Source organism: Mycteria americana, chromosome 5 (assembly GCF_035582795.1).
Source record: "Mycteria americana isolate JAX WOST 10 ecotype Jacksonville Zoo and Gardens chromosome 5, USCA_MyAme_1.0, whole genome shotgun sequence".
Classification (NCBI taxonomy): Eukaryota; Metazoa; Chordata; class Aves; order Ciconiiformes; family Ciconiidae; genus Mycteria; species Mycteria americana.
Window position 1 is genome coordinate 44961133 of NC_134369.1, and position 23945 is coordinate 44985077.

At 45.1% G+C, this 23945-nt stretch overlaps 1 protein-coding gene across 1 annotated transcript in view; it reads right to left on the reverse strand.

Annotated features, from left to right (window-relative positions):
* Nucleotides 1-3319: 3319 nt before the first annotated feature.
* Nucleotides 3320-23945, reverse strand: part of EGLN3 (egl-9 family hypoxia inducible factor 3) — a 31043-nt gene continuing 10417 nt past the window's right edge. The window contains exons 2-5 of the mRNA XM_075503126.1: nucleotides 12048-12167; nucleotides 10005-10141; nucleotides 9207-9280; nucleotides 3320-7668 (exon numbers count right to left, since the gene is read on the reverse strand). Of these exons, the coding sequence (XP_075359241.1) occupies nucleotides 7631-7668; nucleotides 9207-9280; nucleotides 10005-10141; nucleotides 12048-12167 (369 nt within the window). The 3' untranslated portion in view covers nucleotides 3320-7630. The remainder of the gene's footprint in view (nucleotides 7669-9206; nucleotides 9281-10004; nucleotides 10142-12047; nucleotides 12168-23945) is intronic.

Genomic DNA, 23945 nt, shown 5'->3' on the forward strand with positions numbered 1-23945 from the left:
GTCCTTTTAGGGAAAAGAACTGGTTTATACTAGCAACATTAGTTGGTAGCAGAGGAGCAACTTTCAGTTTTCTCAAATTAATTCCCCCTGGAAATCAAGCTTCCCTCTAGCTGCACAGGGAAACAAACTCATTCTCTCTCACACACTCACGCACACATACACACGTGCCTGCCGAGGCCGGGGGAGGCTCCGATGCTTTTACCTCCCCGCTTCCCACAGGCAGCAGCTGCCGAATCTCTGCTACAGCACTGCGGAGATGTAGCTGGTTTCTTCTACCGGTATCAGGGCGCGTGAGAGGGCACGGTGACAGTAACGCATCATCTTTCATAAACTTTAATAGCTCGGCATCCTCTGCCGGGGAAGGGAAGACCCAGCCTGAGGAGAGGCTCCCATGGTGGCACGTGTGCTCGGCGCTGGGCGCTCTCCTCGGGGATAACTGGGGCTTGGCTTCAAAAGCAGCTTTTCTCCGCCATGAAAGCAGAGTTTGTTGTAACAGCTGACCCAGGCAGGGCAGCAGCCACGGCGGTGGGGACAGCCTCATTCCACGGAAGTGAAAAAAAAAAAAAAATTGAGACAAAACCAGCCATTTGTCATAGGAAGGTGGGAGTTACAGACAGGGGTGGCCAGTGGGGACTGGGTGGTTGTGCGGTTCACCCCGTGAGGGGGCAAGTCTGGCTACACCAATGGATACCCCTAGGAGTCTTTGTTTCACCCCGTCTTCTGTAAAGCTCACCAGCACTGGCAATGTTATCAGCAGCCCACGTAGCCGGGCCCGGGATGTGCCTGTGCTCACAGCTAAGTGAGGTGCTTGGGCACTCCCCTGGGAGGTGGGAGATGGGCGAATGACTGCCCTGTGCCAAGGGGGAATGAGATCCTGCTCCTCCCGGCTCCAGCTGCAAGGGCTGCCACGGAAGGGGAAACGGCCCCTGCGGGTTTCTGTATGCACCACCATCCTAAATTTTTTATTTTTTTTTAAACTTCTTTTTTCACTGCTTCCACGCACTGGAGGGATTTGAATCTTTAAGTGCTCACAAGATGCAGACGTTACAGTATTGGGTGCTGCAGCACCCCCAGGTCGCACCCTCAGTTCCCAGAGCAGTTCCCTCCCTAACACCCACACCTAAGAGACAGGCACTTCTGAATGCTACGTCAGCCAGCAACCTAAGCATGCAAACACCTCAGCTAGGCCACTTACTAATGCTGAAGATGGGGCAAAATGCCCCTTTTTTGCACAATTCCAGCTCAATCTGCAGTTCTTGGACAGGTGCTGCTCCAAAACTGAGATTTATTACTTCCCAGGGCAGGGTTTTTACTGCTGTGCTGCTGGCTCATCCCTCACACAGCTGCCATACCTACCCGCGTAATGCTCTGGTCTGAAAGAGAAGCCTGGGTGGAGGATGGCTCTGCTCCCTCTGCCCCACGTCCTGACAGGAGCTGTGAATTCAATCCCCTCTGCCAGGAGCAAAGGCAAAGCCTGCGGAGGGTCGTCATGGCTCCAGGTTGTAAATCCATAAATGCATAAACCTAAATCCATAAATGCTTGGTTACCCACTCTCAGCTTTCTGCATCAGACTCCCCAGCTGATTCCCGGGCTCTTCCACATTGGCAGGATGACGTGCCTGGTCACGGCCCACACCGGCAGAGAGCAGCCCGGTGCCAGCAGCTGCTGTTCCCAGGGTGCTGGGCAAACTTGTCCATCACACTCTGGAGCCCACACCACTGCCCTGTGGTCAATTCTTGTGCTAGCCCAGGTCTGCTCTCACCTGTTGCTACCATACGACCTTTTAATAGATAAGCATAACAAAAACCAGCTTGCCACGGCACCACCACCGGCTCTACAGGGCGAAGGGGACCTCTTCCGAGTAGTGCCGTCCCTTCTGCTGCTTCTTTGCGAAATTGGATTATGATTTCTCAGCTGAGAAATTGTCTGTGCTGCATACAGCATTATGGCGTTTGAAAGATCATGCAGCAGCAATGCTTCATAGATCATGGGGCATCAGGGACCAGGAGAATGCTCTAAGTCCACAGTTCTGGAAGTTACTAAATACTAACAGCTATAGCAGAGGGGCAAGGCTTGTAAGGGGAGATAGTATTTTTTTATTCATCCGACTGACACAGTTGGGAAAAAAGGGACACATTCAGGCACAGAAACCCTTCTGGTTAAATGCACTGGCTGTACTGTTTGGAGATCTCTTTCCTCCTAAGTGCACTAGTTTAAACCTCTGTTCCGATTTTGCTACTCTGAGGTGCACAAGACACTCAGCAGGTACGAGCTGAGACAATGTCAAAATGAAAGGAACTAAGAACAGCTGCATGTAATCACAAGTGATCTTCAGAGGGCTATTAGCTTGGACTACAGGGTCTTTCTTGCCATGCTTCTCACCAGCCACCCATACCGGAGACATCTAAGAGCCAGCCAGATTAACACTTTCCCAAAACCTCAGGACTAGGCAGCCACACTCTTGACTCCCCTCCTGCTAAATCAGTCCCTAGGGTGTTGGCTAAGATCAGGGACCACAAACTGTCTCCTCTCTCACCTCTAGCAGGAAGCTTTACCACCGTGGGTATCCAGCAAAGGAGCAGACCTGCACGCTGGCACTGGGTTTGCCACCACATGAGCATTGCTGTTGACTGTGGTTGGCTTAGTGTAGTTTATTTAGCATCTCCAGCATTGTTTAAAATAAGCACACATGCAGATGAAATTATCCCCTCTTTCCACAGAGAGATTAAAAAAAAATTCTATCTATGCTTTGTGAAAGAGGATGGGAGTTTTACCAACTCTCTTAAGTGGAAGTACTCCACAGAGACAAAATTATGTGGGAAAGGGGAATCAATTTTTACTAACCTCTCTTCCACTGTCATGCTACTTTGTAATTTTCAGTGCAAGCTCTGATATCAGATGCATTCTCAAGAGTCATGGGAATTGTCAGTGCATGTATATTTAGCCATATCCCTTTGGGTAGGTGGGGGAGGAAAAAGACCCCTAAATAGCTGTAAGATAACAATTACTGCAAGCATATTTGCTTAGAGAAAGTTTAGTCAGAGTTCAGAGAAAAGACAAGTCCTTGGCAGTTGGATGGCCAATGGCCAGCTTCTTCTTGAGCTGTGAGGAACAAACCCTTACTCAGTGAGGAACATGCTCAGAAGAGAAACCCCTCTGCTTTCCTTAGCAGAGGGACATGCTCTAAGCACTCCTCCGTGTAAAAGAAATGCTTAAAGAAGTGGCAAATTATCTAGAATTCTTTCCCCTCTTTAACCAAAGAAAGTCAAATCCAAGCCAAAAGATGCCAAAGCATCTTTTACATGGGGGGGAGGGGGGGAGATTTCCCACTATTCACAATATTGCAAAAGAATCAAAAAAGTTCACAACACTTTAACAGATGAGTGAAAATGTCCTGGCTTTATTCAACTGCAATGTTAGTGGGACTGGGGAGAAGCCTCCCCCACAGCTGCAAGAGAAAACTGTGGGACTCGGGCTGGAAAAGTAGCAGGGGGAGGATGTGAACGCTGTTAAAAATAAAACTTATCAGACGACAATTGAATCGTGAGAATGTTATCTGGTTCAACAGGAGCATGAAAACAAATAGGCATTTCAAGAAGAGGGTCACTAGCAAGGTAAATAACTTCAAAATAGCAGGAAGTGACCAAGGAAACATGCCACGCTGATGGCAACAAACAGAGCTCTCCCCAACAGCGGAGGACAGGGGCGGCCGCGGATTTCAGTGTCACCTCCGTGCACCCAGCTGCGTGGCACTGCACCCACCTGCCACAACCCTGGCCATGGTAAGACACAAGGCTGAAAAGATTTGCACAGGACAATGTTTAACATGACCCAGTGTTTATTGAGTCCTGCCACTTTTTTTTTTTTTTTTTTTTTTTTTAATAGTAACAGGAACACAAAGTGTGATGTATAGTAAAATACTGCTAGGGGTTTCTATATCAACCTGATGCAAAGTGCCAGCATTGTTGACCCGCATACAACCTGACAAAAGATGCAGTCATAACTCGCTCTCAGATATCTGCTGGGAATACATCACAGTCAAAGTAGAACTAGTTATTTGCCTGCAAATAGATACATTTTCTTCTAGATGCAAGTGGTGTTAGAGCCAGCTATTTTGCAACAACAACAAATATATATATAATATATATTCCAACATTTTAAAAAACGCAATAGGAAAGGACTAAAACTGTTTAAAGAGAGAAGGAAAAAAAGGGTGGACACTACCTTGCAGAGGCCATTCCTCATAGAACCAGAAGTAATCTAGAGAAAAAAGATTTATTAGAGGCTACTTTGTTCAAAAGGCCAGTGGTTACAGGTTTAAGAATAAAAATAGTCTCTTGATTTTCAGTACTGTCTCCTGGCCTTTTTCCTCCCTGCGCAATAAAAACCACCTGTTGGAAATCGTGGCTTGGTGGCTCTGCATATTTTTCCAATGCACCTGCATTTGGAAAGGCAACCATATTTCTCAAAGAGCCACAAAAAACTTGCATGACACACACGTGTAGCATGTAACATCTTCACAGATATGAATGGTGAAGGCACATTACCTAAAGGCTGGGGGAAAAAAAAAAAAAAAAAAAAAAACCAACACTTTTGGAGGACTAAAAATTAGATGCCTTCAAGAAAACGTGCTTTTTCACAACTGGATGGCAAGTGCTGTTTAGCCATAGATGTTTCAAACAGTTTGCCATGAAGACAAAACACAAGGAAAGGAAAGAGTCTCCTTGAAATGCCCTCCCTACTGCAGCAGCCTGCTTCCCCCACAGTTCTTCAGACAATTTCATCCTTGCAGAGCAGCTTGCAACAATTCCAGAGACAGGCAAGAGAAATCTGTGTAGAAAACAAGGTCTGTGGATTCCTACATGACCAACACCCCACCCACGCCCCCAATTAAACTACAGCATCTTCAAGGAAATCACCCCACTGATCTGGAAACAGGATAAAGGTCTGGACCAGAGGACTAAGGAATTGGTTTCAAAATCCTGTGCCCTCAACTTTTTTGTACTTAATTATATGTGTTAATGAAGAAAAAGACAATGTTCTCTGCCACAGAATAATTGCTCTCTCTATCTAGATCAGGAAGATATTGGCTAAAAATGAAGCTATGTATGTTATTTACATTAAATGCATCTGTACTGCTCCGTGCTCCATCCACCACACACATGTTGCTGACCACTGCTGAAGCCAGGTGGTAGCAATAGTGGTAACTGAAGTACCTTTCTTTTTCAACCTTTATACAAAGCCTTCCCCCCCACCCCATCGTTTTTCCACTGTTCTAGGGTCCAGTGAGATGTGTACCAACATCTCTTTCTAGTGCATTTTTTTTAAGGTCACCGTTTCTAAAGGCAAAGCAAGACTTGCTTTGCTCCGTTTTAGCTGTCTTTGCCCCCTTTACAATCATGTAGGAGTTTCAAATGCTGTTATCAACTTTGCATAGCAATACAACAGGTTGGGTTCCCTCCCTCCTTTTTAAATAATAATCCCATGCTCCCCCCTTTTTCAACACCTCCCATCATTCAAAGGGTTACCTCTCCCTCTCAGGGAAGAGCCCTAACTCCTTCTCCTCCCACATGAACATTGCAGAATGAGAATTTCAAGTTATCCTTAAGTCTCCTTCAAGTCTATGTTGTGCTGCTTAGAAGCAACTGTAGTGGAATAATGTTTTTCCTAACATTAAAGGACATTTGTCACATTATTTGTCTTTTTCTAGTCTTAAGTTATAAGAATATTTGTCACACATGTTCCCTCATATTCCTCTCTTAAGGTGCACAGCGGTCAGACTGAACAAAGTCCAGCCCATAAGACCATAGCTGGATCTCTGGAAGAAGCCAGAGAGAATGAGGGTTTTCTTAGCACTACTCTATTTATACTCAAAATTCAAAGGACAGGCTGAAAGATGCCCAGATTTTTTTTTTTTTTTTTTTTTTAGAGACAGAACTGCTTAAAAAAATACTCCATTTCTATTACCATTTTCTTGTCTTAAAAGTTATTTCTTTTCTGTTCTATGCAGCTGCTACCCCTCTGTCACTGACATTTAATAGTTGCCATTGCATGCTACCTCTTCGTTCCCCAGCTCCAGTGCGACAGAGCTGGCCCGCAGCCCCGTTGCTAGCACAAGAGCCCGGCACAGCCTGGTGAGCTGGTGCAGGGGCTGGGGGTTCAGCCAGACCACCTTCCCCTCTGCGGGCAGGTGGCACGGGAACGTATGGGACACTGAAGAGGGCATCTGTTCAGAACACTTAGTAGGGTCTGACATACACACTGACAACATGAGACGAAAATGAATGCAAGTGAGTGTATTAGGTTGAGAACAATTAGTGTGAGTGATAAATACATCCACCGCCAGCTCTCAGCTTCATTAAGAGCTATTCTGAACTGCATGGTAAGTGCTGGTTGTAGAAGCTTAGGCAGACTGGAGATAGCTCACAAGTTACTCATTGAGTCTAATAAGTTTAAAAAAATAATGGAGAAAAAAATGTGCTTTACCATTTGAATAACTCTGATCTCACAGCTTGAGCACAGCAGAAGTAGTTACCTGGCATAACAGATCAATTGAAATGGAATCGCTGTTTCATTCAAATTACATATGCATGCAAAGTTAAACAAGTGTGTTAACTAAGGATAAGCAGCATAGAAATTAAGTCTAAGTTACCCATTATTTATCATACATTTGTCAGACTGCCAGACATATCTTTTCCTTTCAGATTCCTATCTGCACCATACAAAACACAGTAGATGGAGAAGTCACAAAAATAACACTTAGCTCTAGATATCATCGGCCTTTAGTGCCAATGCGTTGTGTGCCATCAGCCTTCCAAGTTTACCAAACTTGAGAGAAAACAGCTGCTTTACCAAACCGTGAAAATAGAAACCGTACAATCCATCCCGCTCAGAACAGAAGGGAAATGGTTTTACAAAGTTGTGGACAGATGCATAACTACTTCCCCCTCAGTCCTGGGACAGAACGGGTAGCACAACTGCACAGCTAGAACTTGAGTCTTGAAAAGAAAATAAAATCCAGGAAATGCGATGACTGTGTAGACAAAAATCTGTTTGGAAAGTCATGCTGTCGAAGAGCTGAGCCAACGTTCTGCGCAGCAAAGTGATGAACAGTACATCAACAGGCCCATGTGGGACAGACCATAAGATGACACTCTACAAAAATCCAGTTTAATTTCACATTCCCAGTATCTCTCCTTGCCCATTAGCAGTCTGCCACAGATTTTAAACTTGTAAAGCTCCTTCCCACTGAGCTAGACTTTATTGTTTTTTCCTCCATAAAGTGCAAATAAGAGTCAGGTTTTTACCACTAGTTCCAATGATCGTTATCTTGGTTACAAGAGTGATCAAAAGCCAGTTGGCTTAGCCACTACCACTAGAGGCTTAGTGATACTCTTTTTTTTTTTTTTAACCCTGGTTACTTTTTCCAGCAAAAGGCAAACAGAAAACAAGTGTTCCTTCTGCCAGATGCAGGCGTGACAGGAGGCTGACTTAAGTACCATCAATATAAGACGCACATGCTAGACACAACCAGTGCGTTCTTGTGCACAACAAGAATTTGCCCTTGTTCGCTGGAAATGGAAGTCATCTTTGGGATCTTATTTCCTCACAGAGTTCAGGAACAGTCGATTAGTCTTCATTAAGAGGTGCTTCTCTCTTCCTTGCATCTACACGGAAAAGATGAAAAAAAAAGGAGAGGCAGTTAGGCCTCTGGGGTTCTGACAGGGTTCTGACAGCATTCATCTGAAAACTCAGAAACGGAATAAAGTTGGTTTGTTTTCAATGGACAGCACCTTCCATTTCAGACTCATGATACGAATTCACTACATGGACTGAAACGCTGTATGAATGCACAGCATGTTAACAAGAAAGCCATACGAAGGTTTTGTACATTTGCCCTGTTGAAGCTGAAGAAGTCTCATGGCAGTTTTTAAGTAGCCCAATAAACTTTCAGACTCCATATCTGTGATACTTTTCCACCACTCTTGGCCCCTCGCTCATGATCCATTTTAAGGGTGAAGCCAGTATTTGCTTTGCGGAGCAGCTACGTAGATTACAACAGTCTGTTCCGAAAAGCATTTGACTAATTACAACTTTGCTGGTCCCCTGCTGCACAGCACACGTTTTTAAAAAGACAAATGCTCTCCACACTGTATTTTGAGGAACTGCCTGAGGCAGTCCCTGAAGACCAGATCTTAAATTGTTCCAAACAGCAAACCTTTGAGCATGACCCCAGGTAGGGTATTGGAGCACAACTGGAGAACTCAGTCCATTACTCATATGCCATTACTACAGTAGCAGGCAGCGTGGCTGCCGTTAGTAAAGCTGGGGTCACCTCTTCCCAGGCTTCTGCAGAAGCGTCTCTGGGCTGCCTTTAAGCTATCTGGGAGACCCAGTGGAATGTATGTAGCTCTTGAACTGCACCACGATCACAGCTACTCTAGCAACTGCCTGCCAAAAGGTGCACTTATATATATTTCTAAACTTAGTTTCTTGCCAACTCATAATCTATACATTCCAAGGTCATTATGAATTTCCCCACTCAGAAATTACTTGTAAATTAAAGACAAATCCCTTTTGCATTACTTCAGGCCCCAACTGCCCTTCATTAATATATAGCGATAGTTAGTAGTAATAATATATATTATAATATATAATACTATATATAGTATTATATGTTATATATAGTGTGTATATATAGTGTATAAATATTATATATAGTATAATAACATATAATATAATAATAAAATAACATAATAGAAGACAGGCCCTATTCAGCCAGAACATTTAGAGAACATGATTATGAAACTGTGTAAGTCTCGTGACTTTGTGCTAAACAAAGTTTGGAGGAGACAAAATATACTTCCCAAATAGCAAAGAAGAGCTTAGGGACTCCCAGTGACTAGAGCAGCCATCTCGGGTGGGACAAAAATCTCAGCAGCCATTTGGGAGAGAAATCAGAAACCACTTCTCCCGTGTTCCTGATCACACTCATCAGGGATACTGAGGCCAGGCCTGAATCTTATTCTGTCACAAGTTCTCCACTTCACGTAAAATATCTGACTAGTGATTAGAGATGAAAAAGCTTTCTAAGAATGAATGTCATACCCATCTAGCTACAGAGTTACTCCCAGTCTGTCTCAGACTTTGGAAATATCAAAATGCATTAAATTCATTCTGGTGAACACTTATAAAAGAATCATACCGGTTAAGTTCCTGAACTTCTTTTTGGCTTCTGCTCTTTCTTCAGCATCAAAATACCACACAGTCATGGCATATCTATAAAAGAAATAAATTGTTTGTTTGTTTCAACTTTTGCTGTTAAAATAGAGCCCTGGAGTTTTATGCTTATGGAGAAAGCAAAAAAACACAAAACCGGATTAATAGATTAAAAAATAGGATGCAAACGGCACATCTTTATAGACAAATATAGACAGCATTTTAAATGTGTATTTTATCAAGTAAGAGAAATATAGGTGAGAATTTCTGCTTGGAGGCACAAAAGAGTGCACAGCCCCTGGTAACAGAGGGCAAAAGCAGCTCACAGACCTTTGCATGTTTTTCTGTTCTGGGATGCCTGTAGGCAGCTTGGGGGTTGCCCTGCGTCACATCAGCTTTTCATAGCCTGTTGACAGCTGGTAGCCCCAAGAATCCCTATAGTGTTACGAGGGCAAAGGTATAACCCAGCATCTCCCAGCTAAATAGCTATGCCTGGGTTGGAGGATTTCTCCTGTCAACGGTAAAAGGGCTTTTTTCCCCCATCACACAAGGAATCTTATCATTCAAGCTTGTTCTTCCTCATTTGATGAGAGAACTCAAAAACTCATCAAAAACATTTGATGAGTGACCCAAAACCAGAAAATCCACTCAAAATCTAGCTATCCGCTTTTTATGTACATGTATATTTAAACAGACACGATGGCCATAATTTTAGATACAAATATTGATAGAAGAGATGCTTTGCTTTTTCCTGGCCAAATACCAATACAAATATGCTACTTACCTGGTTGCATAAGAAGGCTGGACTTCATGTGGGTTCCTTCGATCTGACCAAAAAAAAAGTAATCGGTCAAAAATCGGCTCAACATCTGCTACATAGGACTTTCCTTCTGGGAATATCCGAAGAATTCCACCATGCAGCTGAAAGAAAAGGAAAGGTTGCTTTTTTACACATATAAACACCCATGCATTCATGCGAACAATGACTTATTTCTCCCTCCTCAGCACCCAACAAATGGGAAATAAACATCTAACGATAACCAAGACAGCTACGTGACAACACTGGAAAAACCGTACACTGAATCTCTTGACCACCTTGATTTTCCCAAACAGTTTGTAATGTTTCAGCATAAACATCTGGCTAAAGTAAATGAAGCCAGATAAAGACAACACTGGCCCCGTAACAAGCACGGGAAACTTCTGAGCTCCCACTCACATCTCTAGAAGCAGTGAATACCACAAGGCAGGTAGAGATGCTCCACCTGACCAGTCCGAGACCAGACTCTCCTCCCAGCAATTGCTAGATACTGCTCATGGTATTTCAGAGCCTGCATCCGATCACATAGGACTTAACCTTTACACCCTGGGAAGAGTGAAGTCTGTTCTATTGTTGTATTTGTAATAAACTTCTCATAATTGTATTATATCTCCCAGCCAGTCTTTTCCCTGCTTATGACATAGCCTGGTTTCTCTACCACTCTATCATTTCTCTCTTTCCAAGTGCCACCAGTTTCAGGGAAAAAGTCTGCTGATCTGCACGGACTGCAGAAACTTCACCAGATGCAGATGAACTCTGCCTCCTCCCCGCTGCTGTTAGAGGGCTCTTTGGAGGCTTTTATGCTGCACCACAGAGCGCAGGGAAGATGCTGTCAACTCTCCACGTGGCACGCAAACCTCAGTGAGAAACTACTAGGTCAGGTTGAAAGCAACACGGTTGCTTTCAAAGGCCAGCATGGTTATACTGCATCTCCTCCAGCACACATTGGCATAAAGTTACCGTCACAGCCACGTAACACTTCTCCACCAGTGTCCTGGATCTCAGTTAGCTTTATTAGTATCCACTTGGGTGCTTCCTCACTATTAAAGTGTAGTGCACAAAATAAATTGGATTATTTGCATTTCCTCCCACATCTCCTCCTTCATTTTATTACATTGAGATGTTTCACTGTCACACTCTCTGTAAAGGAATGTGTTTTTCTCAAACAGTGCATTTTTAGTGGCATTGCCTCTAAATCTGAACTCACTTTGGGGGGTTCACAGTTTACATGTGCCTGAAAAGCATCCACCTAAAGTGGCCAAAACAGGTTAGAGAGACAAAAAACATTTGGCAATCTTTCAACAGATAATCCACGCGAATGGTTTGTGCCGCATTATGACAACAGAAGTGTAAAGAGACATCCTGCAATTTTACAAACCCTTATTTTGTTTCTAACTTAAAGGTATGGTAAATTCAAGGCTGACTTTATCACCTTATAGGAATACAGGCAGAAAGAAGAGCACCATCCTGCCAAGAGACCCACTGGTGGAGTCAAAGATGGAGAGGACAAGCCAAGCCATGTGCTCGTTCCTCTTACTAAGCCCCATCACTTCATAAGGAAGAAAACCACAAAGGCAACTGCCTGAAGATCTTCTGCAGGTTAGCCTGAAGGAACAGTAGCAAGAATGCTAAAGTCCCAAATTTGGGCTGTCATTTTATTCTGCTCCCAGAATCCACTTATTCCTTACCGGATTATGTTTTTCTTTCTAGTGCTTCATTGCTCTTTCCTCTAAACAAAGCACAAGAGCCAGCGGCCCAGTGCTTACCAGCTTTATTCTATAGCAACAAAACAGTATGTGTGTGGGATGAGAGAGAGAATGATAAGGAAACAGTTCAGATTCTTACTTCCAACTGGTTGCCATAAACACCAAAAAAATAAATGTAGAGATGAAGAATGGACCAGCTGTTCAAAAGTTCACCAGAGTTCACAGAAGCAAATGACAGCTCCAAAGCTCTGTTTCTGAAGTAGTTTTTCCTTCACGTTCTGCCTCAACCCCGTGGCTTACTCACCTTGGAGTCCCAGTTCTTATTCAGGTAATAAATACAGGTGATGCAGCGCCCGTCGCCATTCGGATTGTCCACATGACGAACATACCCAGTTCCATTTCCAGGATAGCAAGCGACCATAGCCTGAATGAAAGATAAAGATTGTAAAAAAATAAATTCTACAAGATGCCCACCTTCCGTTTTTCTTTGCTAGGCATTCTCCCATCACCAGTTTGGCTCAGTATTTTTCAAGACGATCAACCCAAAACCTACAGCAGACACCACCAAAAGGTATCTTTGCACAAGCTTCTTTCACGGGATGAGTCAGCCAGTGTGAAATTCCAAACTGGAAATAAATACGCTTCATATTTCACAATATATACACTAAAGTAGGAGAAAAAACTGAATTAAACTAGAACACTGGTCTGTATGGTACAAGCTTATTGTTCTCTACAAGCTACGTGACTTTGAGGCAGTTTCAGCTAAAGTTTGCTTGGGTTTCTAAAGATGAGCAGTCATTGCAAAACAGATTTGCCAGTCATAATGAAAGTAGAAAGCGATCCCAGGATGTCATGCCTTACTACCACCATCCTCCTCTATTCATTTCTTCCAGTCCCTGTCATATACATCCCTATGGTCCAACACAACGTGAGGGTCTGCAGGAGGTGTGGGTAAAAGTCCATAGAGCAAAGTCTGCAAAAATCTGCAACTCCTTTGTGCTGTGTTTGCACAGGGCAGTGCATATTTGCTTTCATGGACTGAACCACAGAACTAACCAAACAGCTTTCAGGAGCATACTTCTCTCTTTGATCATCTCCAGACTTGCTGATACAATCACTTAATTCACAGTTTGTTTAAATTTCACCTTGAATGATGAGATAAGCCTAACATGAATTACTCCAAACCACACGAGAGTCAACAGGTCTTAAAAGGGTTTTTACAGCAAAAACATATTAAACTTGAGTTGACACCATTAGCAGCCTAAGCAGGACGCAGGGAAGAGCAGGTAAGACTGCTGGTAGGGTACCAGATCTTTGTCTCAGAGTCACTTTGGGGACTCCTTGGTAGTGATACCAGTCACCTTCCATGGAGTTTACTCCACTAAAGCTGTGGCAATAGAAGTCTTGTTCCCACTCCTCTGACATCTCCTTTCATTGCTTGCCAGTATTTGCAGCAAGAGTGATGGGAGATGATGGGCTAAGGTCGGTTGGAAAACTGGACACAATATCCAGGTGCGGTCTCCCCAGGGCTGAGGAGAGGGGGATAATCACTCTCCTCCGTCTACTGGCTGTGCTCCTGTGACTACTGCCCTGGATGCTGTTGCGCAGGGAGCACACTGCAGGCTCCTATTCAGCCCACTGCCCACCAAGACCATCAGGGTCCCCAGGCTCCCCTGGGGAGCAGAGCTGCTCCCCAGCCTGGCAGCCCCCAGCCTGCACTGCTCCGAGGGGCTCTCCCTTCCCCGGGGCAGGACTTCGCATCTGCCCATGTTTAATTTCATAAAAGTTTGCCATTGGCCTGTTTCTCCAGCCCATCTAGGTCCCGTTAGGTGGCAGCCCTGCCCTGGAGTGCATCAACTGGTCCCCCTCAGTTTGGTGTCATCTCCACACTTGAGAGAGTGCACTCTGCCATCTGCTTCGGGTTCCTGACAAAGGTGGTTAACAGGTCAGGTCCCGTGATAGACCCCCATGGTGCTCCACTTGTTACCAGCCTCTAGGTATAATACGACTCATTAACCACCATCCTCCAAGCCCAAGCATCCAACCAGTTTTTTACCCACCTAGTTTTCCATCCATCCAAACGATAACATCCAAACTCTGGATACAAGAGTATTGTACATGCCTGTCCCACAGAATGAGGATGTCACCATTTGCATGACCTGCCCCTAATAATCTGCCGTGCACAGTTGATAGCACTGGAGATTGACAGTATAGGCTTTACCAAGAACAACTGAAATTTTTATCTAGGAACCCCAGAGGCCTTGTTTTCTGCTTCCCAGCACATGCTAATACCATGCTGTCCTCATGGGACACATGACCAGCTAGAGTATAGCACATGCTGCTTTAATCACAAAGCTAATTTTACGGTGCCAACAAACACTGGCACACAAGTTACTGCCAGCCAGCGCAGCGGATCCCTTGGACCCTCTGCTACCAAGAATGAAAGTCTATTCGCAGGAGTCGGCCAGTTAGGACGGGTGTACACATACAGCTGTGAAAATACTGCTCTGCATCTCAAGTCATGTATGAATTGACTTTCCTTCCTCCCCACGAGCACCAGCAAATGGTACCTGCAGGCAGCAGTAAGTCACCAGAGCCCACTCCTTGCCCCGACACCTCAGGCCACAGCTGCTTTGGGGCTGGTGGCCCACCGGGGCAGGAGATTATGCTGAAGAGCAAGTACCTTTATTCCCAGTAATAAGCCCTCTTCCATCATGCCTGGCAGTTGGCTACATGCCTTGCGTAGGTCCTGTCTGCTCTGTTGTCATTCTGCTGTTACAAACAGCTCTGCAGCTGAACTTACATTTCACTGTCAGCCTGATAACAGCAGTGAGGGCCAGTCCACAGCCTAGCACTGGAAACAAGCCGGGCTTAGGGGCACACGGCTGGTGGAAACCACGAGCCAGCCGTAACTGCAATGTAGAAATGGTCCAAGGGAGCTGTACCCTCACCGGGGAGGATAACCCCCCTCGTGCATCCCCCCATCCCAGCTGCTAGCACAGCAGCTCGCGCAGGTGCGCCCTTCACCCATCCCATGCACAGCGAGCTGGATTAGGTCAAACCATTAAAATAGTAACCCCTTGATAAATCTTACCCTCGTATGCTGGGGAACGTGACCCCGGGAGCTGAGAGCGCAGAGGGGGGCAGCGATGCCAGCAGACGGGCAGGGAGGGGGCTGTGCCAGGAGAGCCGGGGAGCAGGGGCTCATCTCTACAGCGAGCAGAGCTGCCGCCGAGAGGATGCGTGCCCACAGCGCCAGCACGAGCCGGGCTCAGCAGAGCTCTGCTAATCGTACCGGAGGGATGATGCACGGTGGGAATGAAACTTTGTTGACTGATAATACCTCGGTTTTAAGTCGAGGTACAACAGAAAATTATGGAGTCCTTAAGGAAGTCTGTCTTTGGAGAACAGACGTTACTCCAAGATTACCAAACTGCCTAAAAATCAATCCGGTATTAACACTATTTTTTAATGCCACGATCAAAATGCTGCTGAAGAATAATAGACTGCAGGCCAGATCCTTAAAGGTATTTAGGTGCTTTACTTACTAGAGAAATCTGGGCAGAAGGCCAGATTTTTCCCCGGCCTCCCCCACGTAGTATGTTCTCTTAGCAGAACATGTGCTTTGACTCCGGAACATTGATGCATTATTTATTTATTTACAGCATGCACCTTTTGCAACTGCAACACACAATGTCCCTGGGGATGAAGAAGGAGAACAATTCCCACAGAATCCAAAAGCACTGGCCACACTCTAACTCAACTTTAAGAAAAGAGGGAAAAAAAAGTTTTCTAGTAGCAGCAATGAAGGGAGAAAAGCAGAAGTGAAATATCCTTTTTCCTGGCATGGTGAATATTTGAATGAAACCTTAAACAATGAAGGGAAATCATTCTGGTCCTCCTAGAGCCTGTTGAAATGATATCAAGCTTTATCAGAGCACTGGCTGGAGCAGCTCCAGAGCAGATCAAGCTGGCCTCAGCAGGGATTCCAGCTGTTAGCAGTACTTTTGGATTCATTCAAAGCAAACAAGAAACAGGAGATGAGATGCGTGACCCAGACTTAATTTAGGTAATTGGTGAACACTGGTATTTGCCAGTTTAGTGCACGGGCTAGCTACAAAAGACGGAGGCTGGATCATAATAACCAAACAATTTACCAGGTGAGTAAGTGGAGCGTCAGTAAAAATATGTTTCCTATACTTTTTCAGCTATCATGTCCAGAAGAGCACACTCCATTTTTGGAAGCATCTCCCTTCATTAACCAACTCCAAACCTAAACTAACTATAGCAGGCAGTAATGAGCAGGAACATACCCAACTTTTTTTTTTTTTTTCAATACAATCCATTACAACGGCTGCTAGTGGGCTTAACTTCCCAGTGCGAGCACTCAGAGCAAATTTCAGCAACACCCCCCCCCCTTTATTTTAAGTTAAAATAGACAAGTTTGTCTTAAACAACAGCTGAACAGTTAAAAACCAATATACAGATGCATGCCTTTGCAGTCACACAGATGCCATAGTTTGAAGACCAATGCTCTAGTGGTCTAGTCGACAGTCATAAATTAAAGCTTACAAAACTCAAAAAATGAAAAGCAAATCGTCAAGACTGCAGTTTCTGCACACTCATTTTCAGAGATGTTCGGTTTCCCAGGAGGGTGCAAATCAGCCACGAGTTAAACAAGCAGTAATTACCAGCTTTAGTAAGGAGCCAGGAATCATCAGTAAACCTCATGTTGCACAGAAGCTTGCAAAAATAAGTTATTTATCATTCAGTTTAAGTATTACACTGAAGTCAGCCAGAGAAATCTGCAAGTCAAACTGCGAGACACCAGCAAAGTTTGGAGGCAGATAAAAAGCAATGGTTCCATAGAGAGGATTTTTCCCTACCTCCCAGTACTTCTAGCAAGGGCAAAAACAAATTCTCTTAGCTGATAGCCAGGACCATGCTGTGAGGCATCATTCTGCTACATTTCATAAAATAAGCAGCGCTGAAGTGGACTGATAGTGGGAACAAAACGCTTCAGAGGATACCTCAGCTAGAAGATGCTCGTAAGTGGAAACGAACACTGCTTAATAGGAAGCAGTGATGACAGCAGGTCAGGAGATGCTCTCCGTGCCTGCTAGCACTAAGCCAGGGCCCCAGCGTACTCCTAGTGCAGACTGGATAGGTGGTATTGTAACCCTATACTGATCCCGTATTTTCCTCTCAGAACTAGTCTGACCTTTGCAACCAGCAGAGAAAATTCTGACCTGCGTAACTCTATCCTGCCAACACCAATCACCCTTGCAGATTAAGCTAAAGGCTCCACAATATGCTTTTCCATTTTCTGTACCAGATTTGTCCTGTATATTGTTGAGCAGCTGCTACTTTTGACCCCTAGTGTAGATCATCTCTGCGTACAGCTTGTACATCAAATAGTTAAATTCAGAAATTACTTGTAAAGTCTGTTAGATGAAAGGTACTATATAGGCACAAAGCAATACTGATCTACAATATCACTATGATTGCTGTCTAGAAAACCAAGGTATTAGTAAGAATTAACGGTGCTATAGCCACTGCAGCTTTCAGGTGCATTTTTATTTGGCTGCACACTTCCAAGTATCCCAAATTTCAGTCCAATATGTGGTTCTCAGTCCTGAACTTGAGCGCAAACAAAAATCACTTGACCAGACTTTAGGAAATGAGGACTACCAGGATCCACTCGATTGACGTAGGTCTTAGTGCATATTGTACTCAACCTGATTTTAGTTTGTAGACGCGCACAGTCTGTACAGCCAGAAAGGGAAAGGCACACAGCCTGCTCTACATTCGACACTCAACTGCCATACTGAAGCATGAACTAGGAAAACTGGGCTAATTTAATACTCCATAGAGATGGGAGGGAACAGAGGGAAGAAAATTATGTTAAAACACACACAAAAAAAAAATCAAGAGATATTAGCTTCGTGCCTGTTGGAAAAGGAATCACCAATTCCAAGGCGGGGTGAAACCCTGCTTGCTTCAGTCATGCAAAACATGAAAGAGGCTTCAGTGGCAGTATTGCATGAGAAACCAGTAGCTCATCTCCTCATCCATAACTTCATTATCAGTCTTCAGTCAAACAGCTGTTGGGTTTACGGAGCTAAACCTAGCCTCCTCTCTTTGATCAGCTTCTTGCTCAGGGATGGAGGCAACAGAGGGGAAAGGTTGTGTGAGGAAGCAGCCTATTTTTAGAAATTAAGAAACACTGGGGAAAGGGCTAGAATTTGCAGGGCAAGACACCTGCACCTTTTCACTTCAACTTTCATCTTCATATGGAGGCCTAAACAGAAGCCATATGGAAGACATCTAAAAAGCAAAAAAGCCAACAGAAATAATAAAAATGCTGGGGCAGTTACCATCTTTCATGAAACACAAAGCAGATCAAACTCCACAAACTCAGCTACAAGCACAGTTTGCTGAAGACTTCCTTCATTAGCTTGCAATAGTGCTGCATGACGAAGGTACCTTGGATGCAGGTGGCAAGTGTCTACTGAAGGGCCAAACGAGGCATGGCAACCAAGATATGAAAGGTAGGCAACTTGTACTGGTAGGCAACTCACCTCTGGGGCACTATATCTTGGACAGATTGACATGATCACAGCTACTTTTGCTCCTTGCTCTGGTATTATATCAGCAACCCTGAAAATTCAAGAGGAAATGAGAAGACATTTCTATGGCCAGAGACAGAGCCACACAAGTGAAAATGCATCCATTCTCAAAATTTCTCATCTCAGGAGCACAATGCTGTTTTCACGATGCCCACCACCACCTCTTTTTTTTTTTTTTTTTTTTTTAAATAGTACCTTCCTGTCAGGCAAGTACTTACAACTGTACCAAAATTCTGTTTCCATAGATAGCATTTTAGCCAGGTGGTCTGGTACTTGCTTCTCCCTGCATGTATGCAACCTTGATCATCAGATTCAGATCTTCCAAGAACTGGAAAGTTCATCTCTCCCTTTTTATTCTATTTTGGTCTTTCATATGCACCATTTCAGCTTGGTTATTGTTTCCAGGTGCATTGAGGCACATTTTGGAGATTTTTTTGAGGAACAGCCTGAAAGTGGGAATTGTGGGAGAGAGTATTACATCTTTTTCCTGCAGATGAGAGCAAAGATACTGGTTTATCTTTGCTTACCAACCAAAAGGCTATTATTACCTGATATTATTCTAATTACCATAAGATGGAAAACTGTTCCTCCTTACTAAATTTCTTCTGGAACTAAGCATAGAAACAAAGAATTACCCCTGAAAGCTCTGTTCATGGATTATCTCCATGCCACACAGCTGGTGATAACTGGCATGTTATCTACTGGTAGCTCAAGGAGCCCCTAATGAGCTTTCAAATCTTATGGAACCTGTCTGTAAGGAAGCTAGATCACAGATTGACACTGCTTTAAAAATGAGCTCCCTATTAAATAAATCTGTGATGGGGCTTAGGAAGCTTTTCTAATGACTGGCGACAAAATTTAGTTCTTCATGGCCTGAAGAGTCCTATTAATGTGAAGGACAGCTTCGGCTCCTGACTATTTTTTATTTCTTTTCTTAGCAGAATACCCACTTAGAGATAAATCTGGATGCCCTTCAAGTTCAGGCTGGCTGCCAGGGCAATGCCGCTGCGAAGTGGGAAGATATGGAACAGCCATGCCTCGTGTTGGTGGTGGCCATCCGCCACTGCCAAGAGAATAGGGAGCATTTGTGAACCAAGCCTTGGAGACAGTGGTGAGTTTTGTTGAGCTGTCCCCATTGCTGGATGCTCCCTGGGATGCTAAAGTGAAGGAGCAATTCAGGAAACTGCAAAAGGACCTGACCGAGGGAGTTCTCCAGGCTTCTGAGGAGTGAAATCTGACTTGTGGTTTCCTGGGCAAGAGTATCCCAGGTATTCATCTTCCTTTGTATGCTCTCTACATTGCATTTGTTTAAAAGCAAAAAAGTAAAACAACACCTCTTGCCTTCAGACCACCACCCAAATTCTCTGTTCAGCCTCTTGGCATGGCCAGGAAAAAGCAGAATGCTGTTTAAAGAAAAAAATCTAAAATTGCCATAGGATCACAACTGTCCTTGCAGTAAGCATCTTTGTCTCTGCTAATAATTAAAAGGATTAACCTCCTTTCTTATATGTTTAATTAATCTACACATTTCTGCGTGTATGTCAGTTAATGCTTTTCTCCAGTTCCCCAGTGCTCCTCTCTTGTATTCTGCAATGGCAAGATCAGGTAAGATTTTTCTTTTACATCCTCCTCTGACCTAAAACTACATTTTAGGCTGCACCGTCACGGGGTCGTCATGCCTTGCACGCACACAGAGACAACACAGCTTCAGAAGAGATTAGCATCTCTCCCGTGCTGTGAAGAGCAGGCATACCATCACGGCAGGACCTGAAATTTAAAAGGCTATTGCCAGTGAATTAGCGCAGTCAAGGATATTCAGATTAAGTCTCCAATTAGCAGCTGTAAACATGCGCAGTGCATCGATGTATCAATAAGGGCTGTTTCAGTTCAGAAAGGCTGCGCCGCCGAGCCCTGGCTTCAGGCCAGCGAGCTGATGGCTTAACGACAGAGCTACGTGCGGAGCGTGAGGCGATCGGCGATCAAACGCAAACTTTACTCCAGAGTACACTTCACAGAGACGCTGAGGAGGGAAGAGGGGAAGCCCAGGCTTGCAGCACACACACACTCAAGGCGCTTCTCTGTTCTGGTGCCTGCTGGTCTCCCTCCCCCTCCTGCTGCACACACACTTGTTTCCCACACTCTAAAAAAAAAAAAAAAATACCATGTTTAATTAAATTTTAGGATTATTTTTGCCTGTTCTTGAAGCCCTCTTTCATCACCCAGAAAACTATTTCAGTCTCCTCCTCTCCCCCAAGAACCAAACCTGGACGAGCTGCACTAACGAGAAAGCATCGCAAGCAATCAATGCAGATAGAGAAAGCGTCCGCTGTAATGAGTCCCGGGGGACATGGTGACAAGCATCACCCCCGCAGAAAAGCAAATTCGTAAGTAAGTGCAGGCTCATTAAGGAAATCTGTAAGGACCATCCCTGGATGTTCAGGTTCTCAGTGGGGAATAAAGGCATGGCAACCAGCACAGCCATCCTCTGCGGAATATCCTCATCTCTGTGGTAGAAAGATAATTTCATAGTTCCTTAAATATTCTAGCCTTTCATTCTGTGTCAGCACTTAAGACCTTTTCAGTTCTGCTACTAATCACCCAGATGATTACACCTTTTTTTTTTTCCCCTGCAACATTTAAAGAACTCTATGTATTTTGAGGCTCTTGTGGGTGCATTAATAAAGGTCAGGAAAGACAGTCACAACACAGGCAAGCTGTGTTTTGCTGGTGTCAGAGTTGCCCGACCTGGCCAACATTTTTTTTTTTTTTTTTTTTTACTATTATTCATTTATTTTTAGCCTGTGAGCCCAGGCAAGTGAGCAAGGCTGCCCACAAGACTGATCAGCTCACAGGTGGTAGGCAGCTCCCCTAACGCCTCCTGTGAGCATTTCGCTTTGGAGGCTCATGGGGGGCACCCCAGGCACCCGCAGGCAGAGGAGGTGACAAGCCACCACCTCGAAGCAGATGTGCCAAGGGCACTGGGAGGCCCTGGCTGCACAGCACGGTCCCTCCTTGGGGCCACTGCCACCGCCCGGGACACCTCTCGTGGCTTCGCATGCTTCCACCGCGGCGGAGGCAGCACCACACGGGGAGATATTTTTCTTCATCCCTTTTGGCTCAGTGAAAGTCTCTCTCTGCTGCCAGAGAGGGAGGCAGGGTTTAGACTAGCACCGTCACACTTGGTGGGTACCCCAAATATGCCTCAAGGGTCCTCCCAAAACTGTCAGAGATGTCTGGGCTTCTGAGACCTTATTGTGCTACATAAGCAGAGAGGAACAGTTCTCAGGTGTTTGTTATCACAGCAGTAGCACCAAATTAAGGTTAATTGATGAGACCAGTTATCGCCTATGTTAACTTCGGAAGGAAGTTCTCACTCACCCCCCACCCATCTTTTGCTCCTCACCACCTTTTCAGCAGACCTTGCCTAGCTAACAGTGCATTTATTCCTGCATAGGATTTTGTGTACATGAAGACTTATGGCTAAAACTCATTAAAATTACTTATAATAAATTACCATCAGAAACATTTGCTACTATGCTTAAACAACACATGTAGTCTTTACCTCTAAGGCTTTGCCTGCACATAAAGTTGTGCTGCTCTGACTGCACGTGCACATTACAACTGTACAATCTCTCTAGTGTGGGTGCAATTAAAGGGGATGAATGTTTATCCAGTGACACGGTATCTTTCCACGCAGGAAGGGAAACAAGTTATTCAGATTCAAGGCGATTTTGTAGTAACATAGCTATCCACCTGTTCTAAAGTCAGGCAATAAAAATGTGCTAGCAACAAATTAAATCAATCCTTCCAAGCGTTGTAGTGCCTGCCCTCCGCACCATCTACGCAGTTGGTACTTGCACCAGTAAGATGTGTGTAGACAGAAGCCAGGCAACTCTGAACAAAGAAAGCATGCATAAACACAGGCATGCACGAACACAACGAATTGAGCTCCAGCCTTACATTTGCACATCTTAAAGCTATTCACAAAAGCTCTCAGCTCATAGACGAGGAAGCCCGGCCCTAAACCCAGCTGCGAGGCAACATCAGACTCCAGATTTGAACACGGGCTGCTGAGTTCCCACTTCTTTTTCCACTGGTCAAGACTCTCCCACGGATTTATGCTGCCACCACCTGACAGAAGACACCAACCCTACAGGCTGGCTGCGTCACCGCCACGGGCTTCGGCTCGCCGGCCGGGCAGCGGCCCCGCAGAGGGACACAGCCGTGCCCGAAGGGTGTCCTCCCCAGCCTCCCCCCCGGCCCCGTTCGCGCCCGCTGCTCTGCTGCACGGCGGTCCCCTCTGGAGCCTTGCCCAGCCATTCCCACCGCAACTCACTGAAGCAACAGCCCTTGGGAGGTTTCTCAAGACCCAGTTCAGGACGGGGTCTTAAAGAATAATGTTCTTCGGCATTTAAGGCAGTTTTTGCAGGAAGCACAGCAACTGTTGAGCAGGGAGGTGGTCTCTCTGGTGTGGGTTCAGGATGTTTCCTGAGGATGCAGAAAGCATGGAGTGGTCTTTCTGGCTCTGTTCCCTCCTTTTTCCTCTTCCTCTCCAAAACCTTTCCTCTCTGGCAGCCCGTGTGACGAGAGCAGCATGTACTCGGAGCCACCGCAGGGGCGGCCAGGGGTGAGCCAAGCTGGAGGGGCTGCTCTCCCAGGATGCCAGCTGGTTGGGCAGCCAGAGGAAGCAGCCCTCATACCTGTCCCTCCTGTCCCCTGGGATGGAGATGAGAGATGGTGGCTGCACAGGCATGACGGGCTGTGGCAAGAGTGGGTGTAAGAAACCCCTCGGTGAGGGGCTGCAGCTGGCTTTGCTAGAGGTGTGGGGCACAAGTGCTTCTCTGCAGTGGGAAACGCAGAGGGGGAAGGCAGTACGGATATGTGGTAGCAAGTCAGAGCTATAGCAGTATATATGCATATTTAGGTGTGGCGGTGAAGTAGGTACTATGCCTGCCCACAGCCACGGTCACCATTGGCACAAATGGTGCCTTTCCTAAGTGCAGCCAAGACATTGTACTAATACAGCTCATGATCAGCAGCAATAGCTTCCTCGGATGGTAAGCAGTGAAATAGGCTTTTAACAAAGTGCCAGCAAAAGAAAGTAAACTAAGTAAACTAAGAAAGAAAAGAAATGGTACTTGTTTCAGTTGCAGACATCTTATCTAAGTGCAAACAAACAAACACACACCAAGTCATCTACATTTTCATCCTTGCCAACAAATTATCACTGTGAGTGTCAGACTGGCACTGAGCCTTTAGGTCACCAGTTAGACATCAAGTTATGCACTGAGAAATGAAACGGTGAAATGCATGACCTTGACACTTCAGCCTTTGACCACCTTTAATCAAATGTTGAATTATAGTAAATTTGGCAATGAGGACCGGTATTCACAAATCCTCTCATTGCTCCTCCGTGAAGAGGAAGTCTGTAAAACAGTTAACCAGGCAGTGACCCTTCCTGCTGGCCTGCCTCAGAGACACCATGCACATGCTCCACAGACAACGGAAGACAGAGAACAAGTTAACTTAGGGAAGCGGAAACATTGGTGAATACTGGAAAGAACAGAGTTATC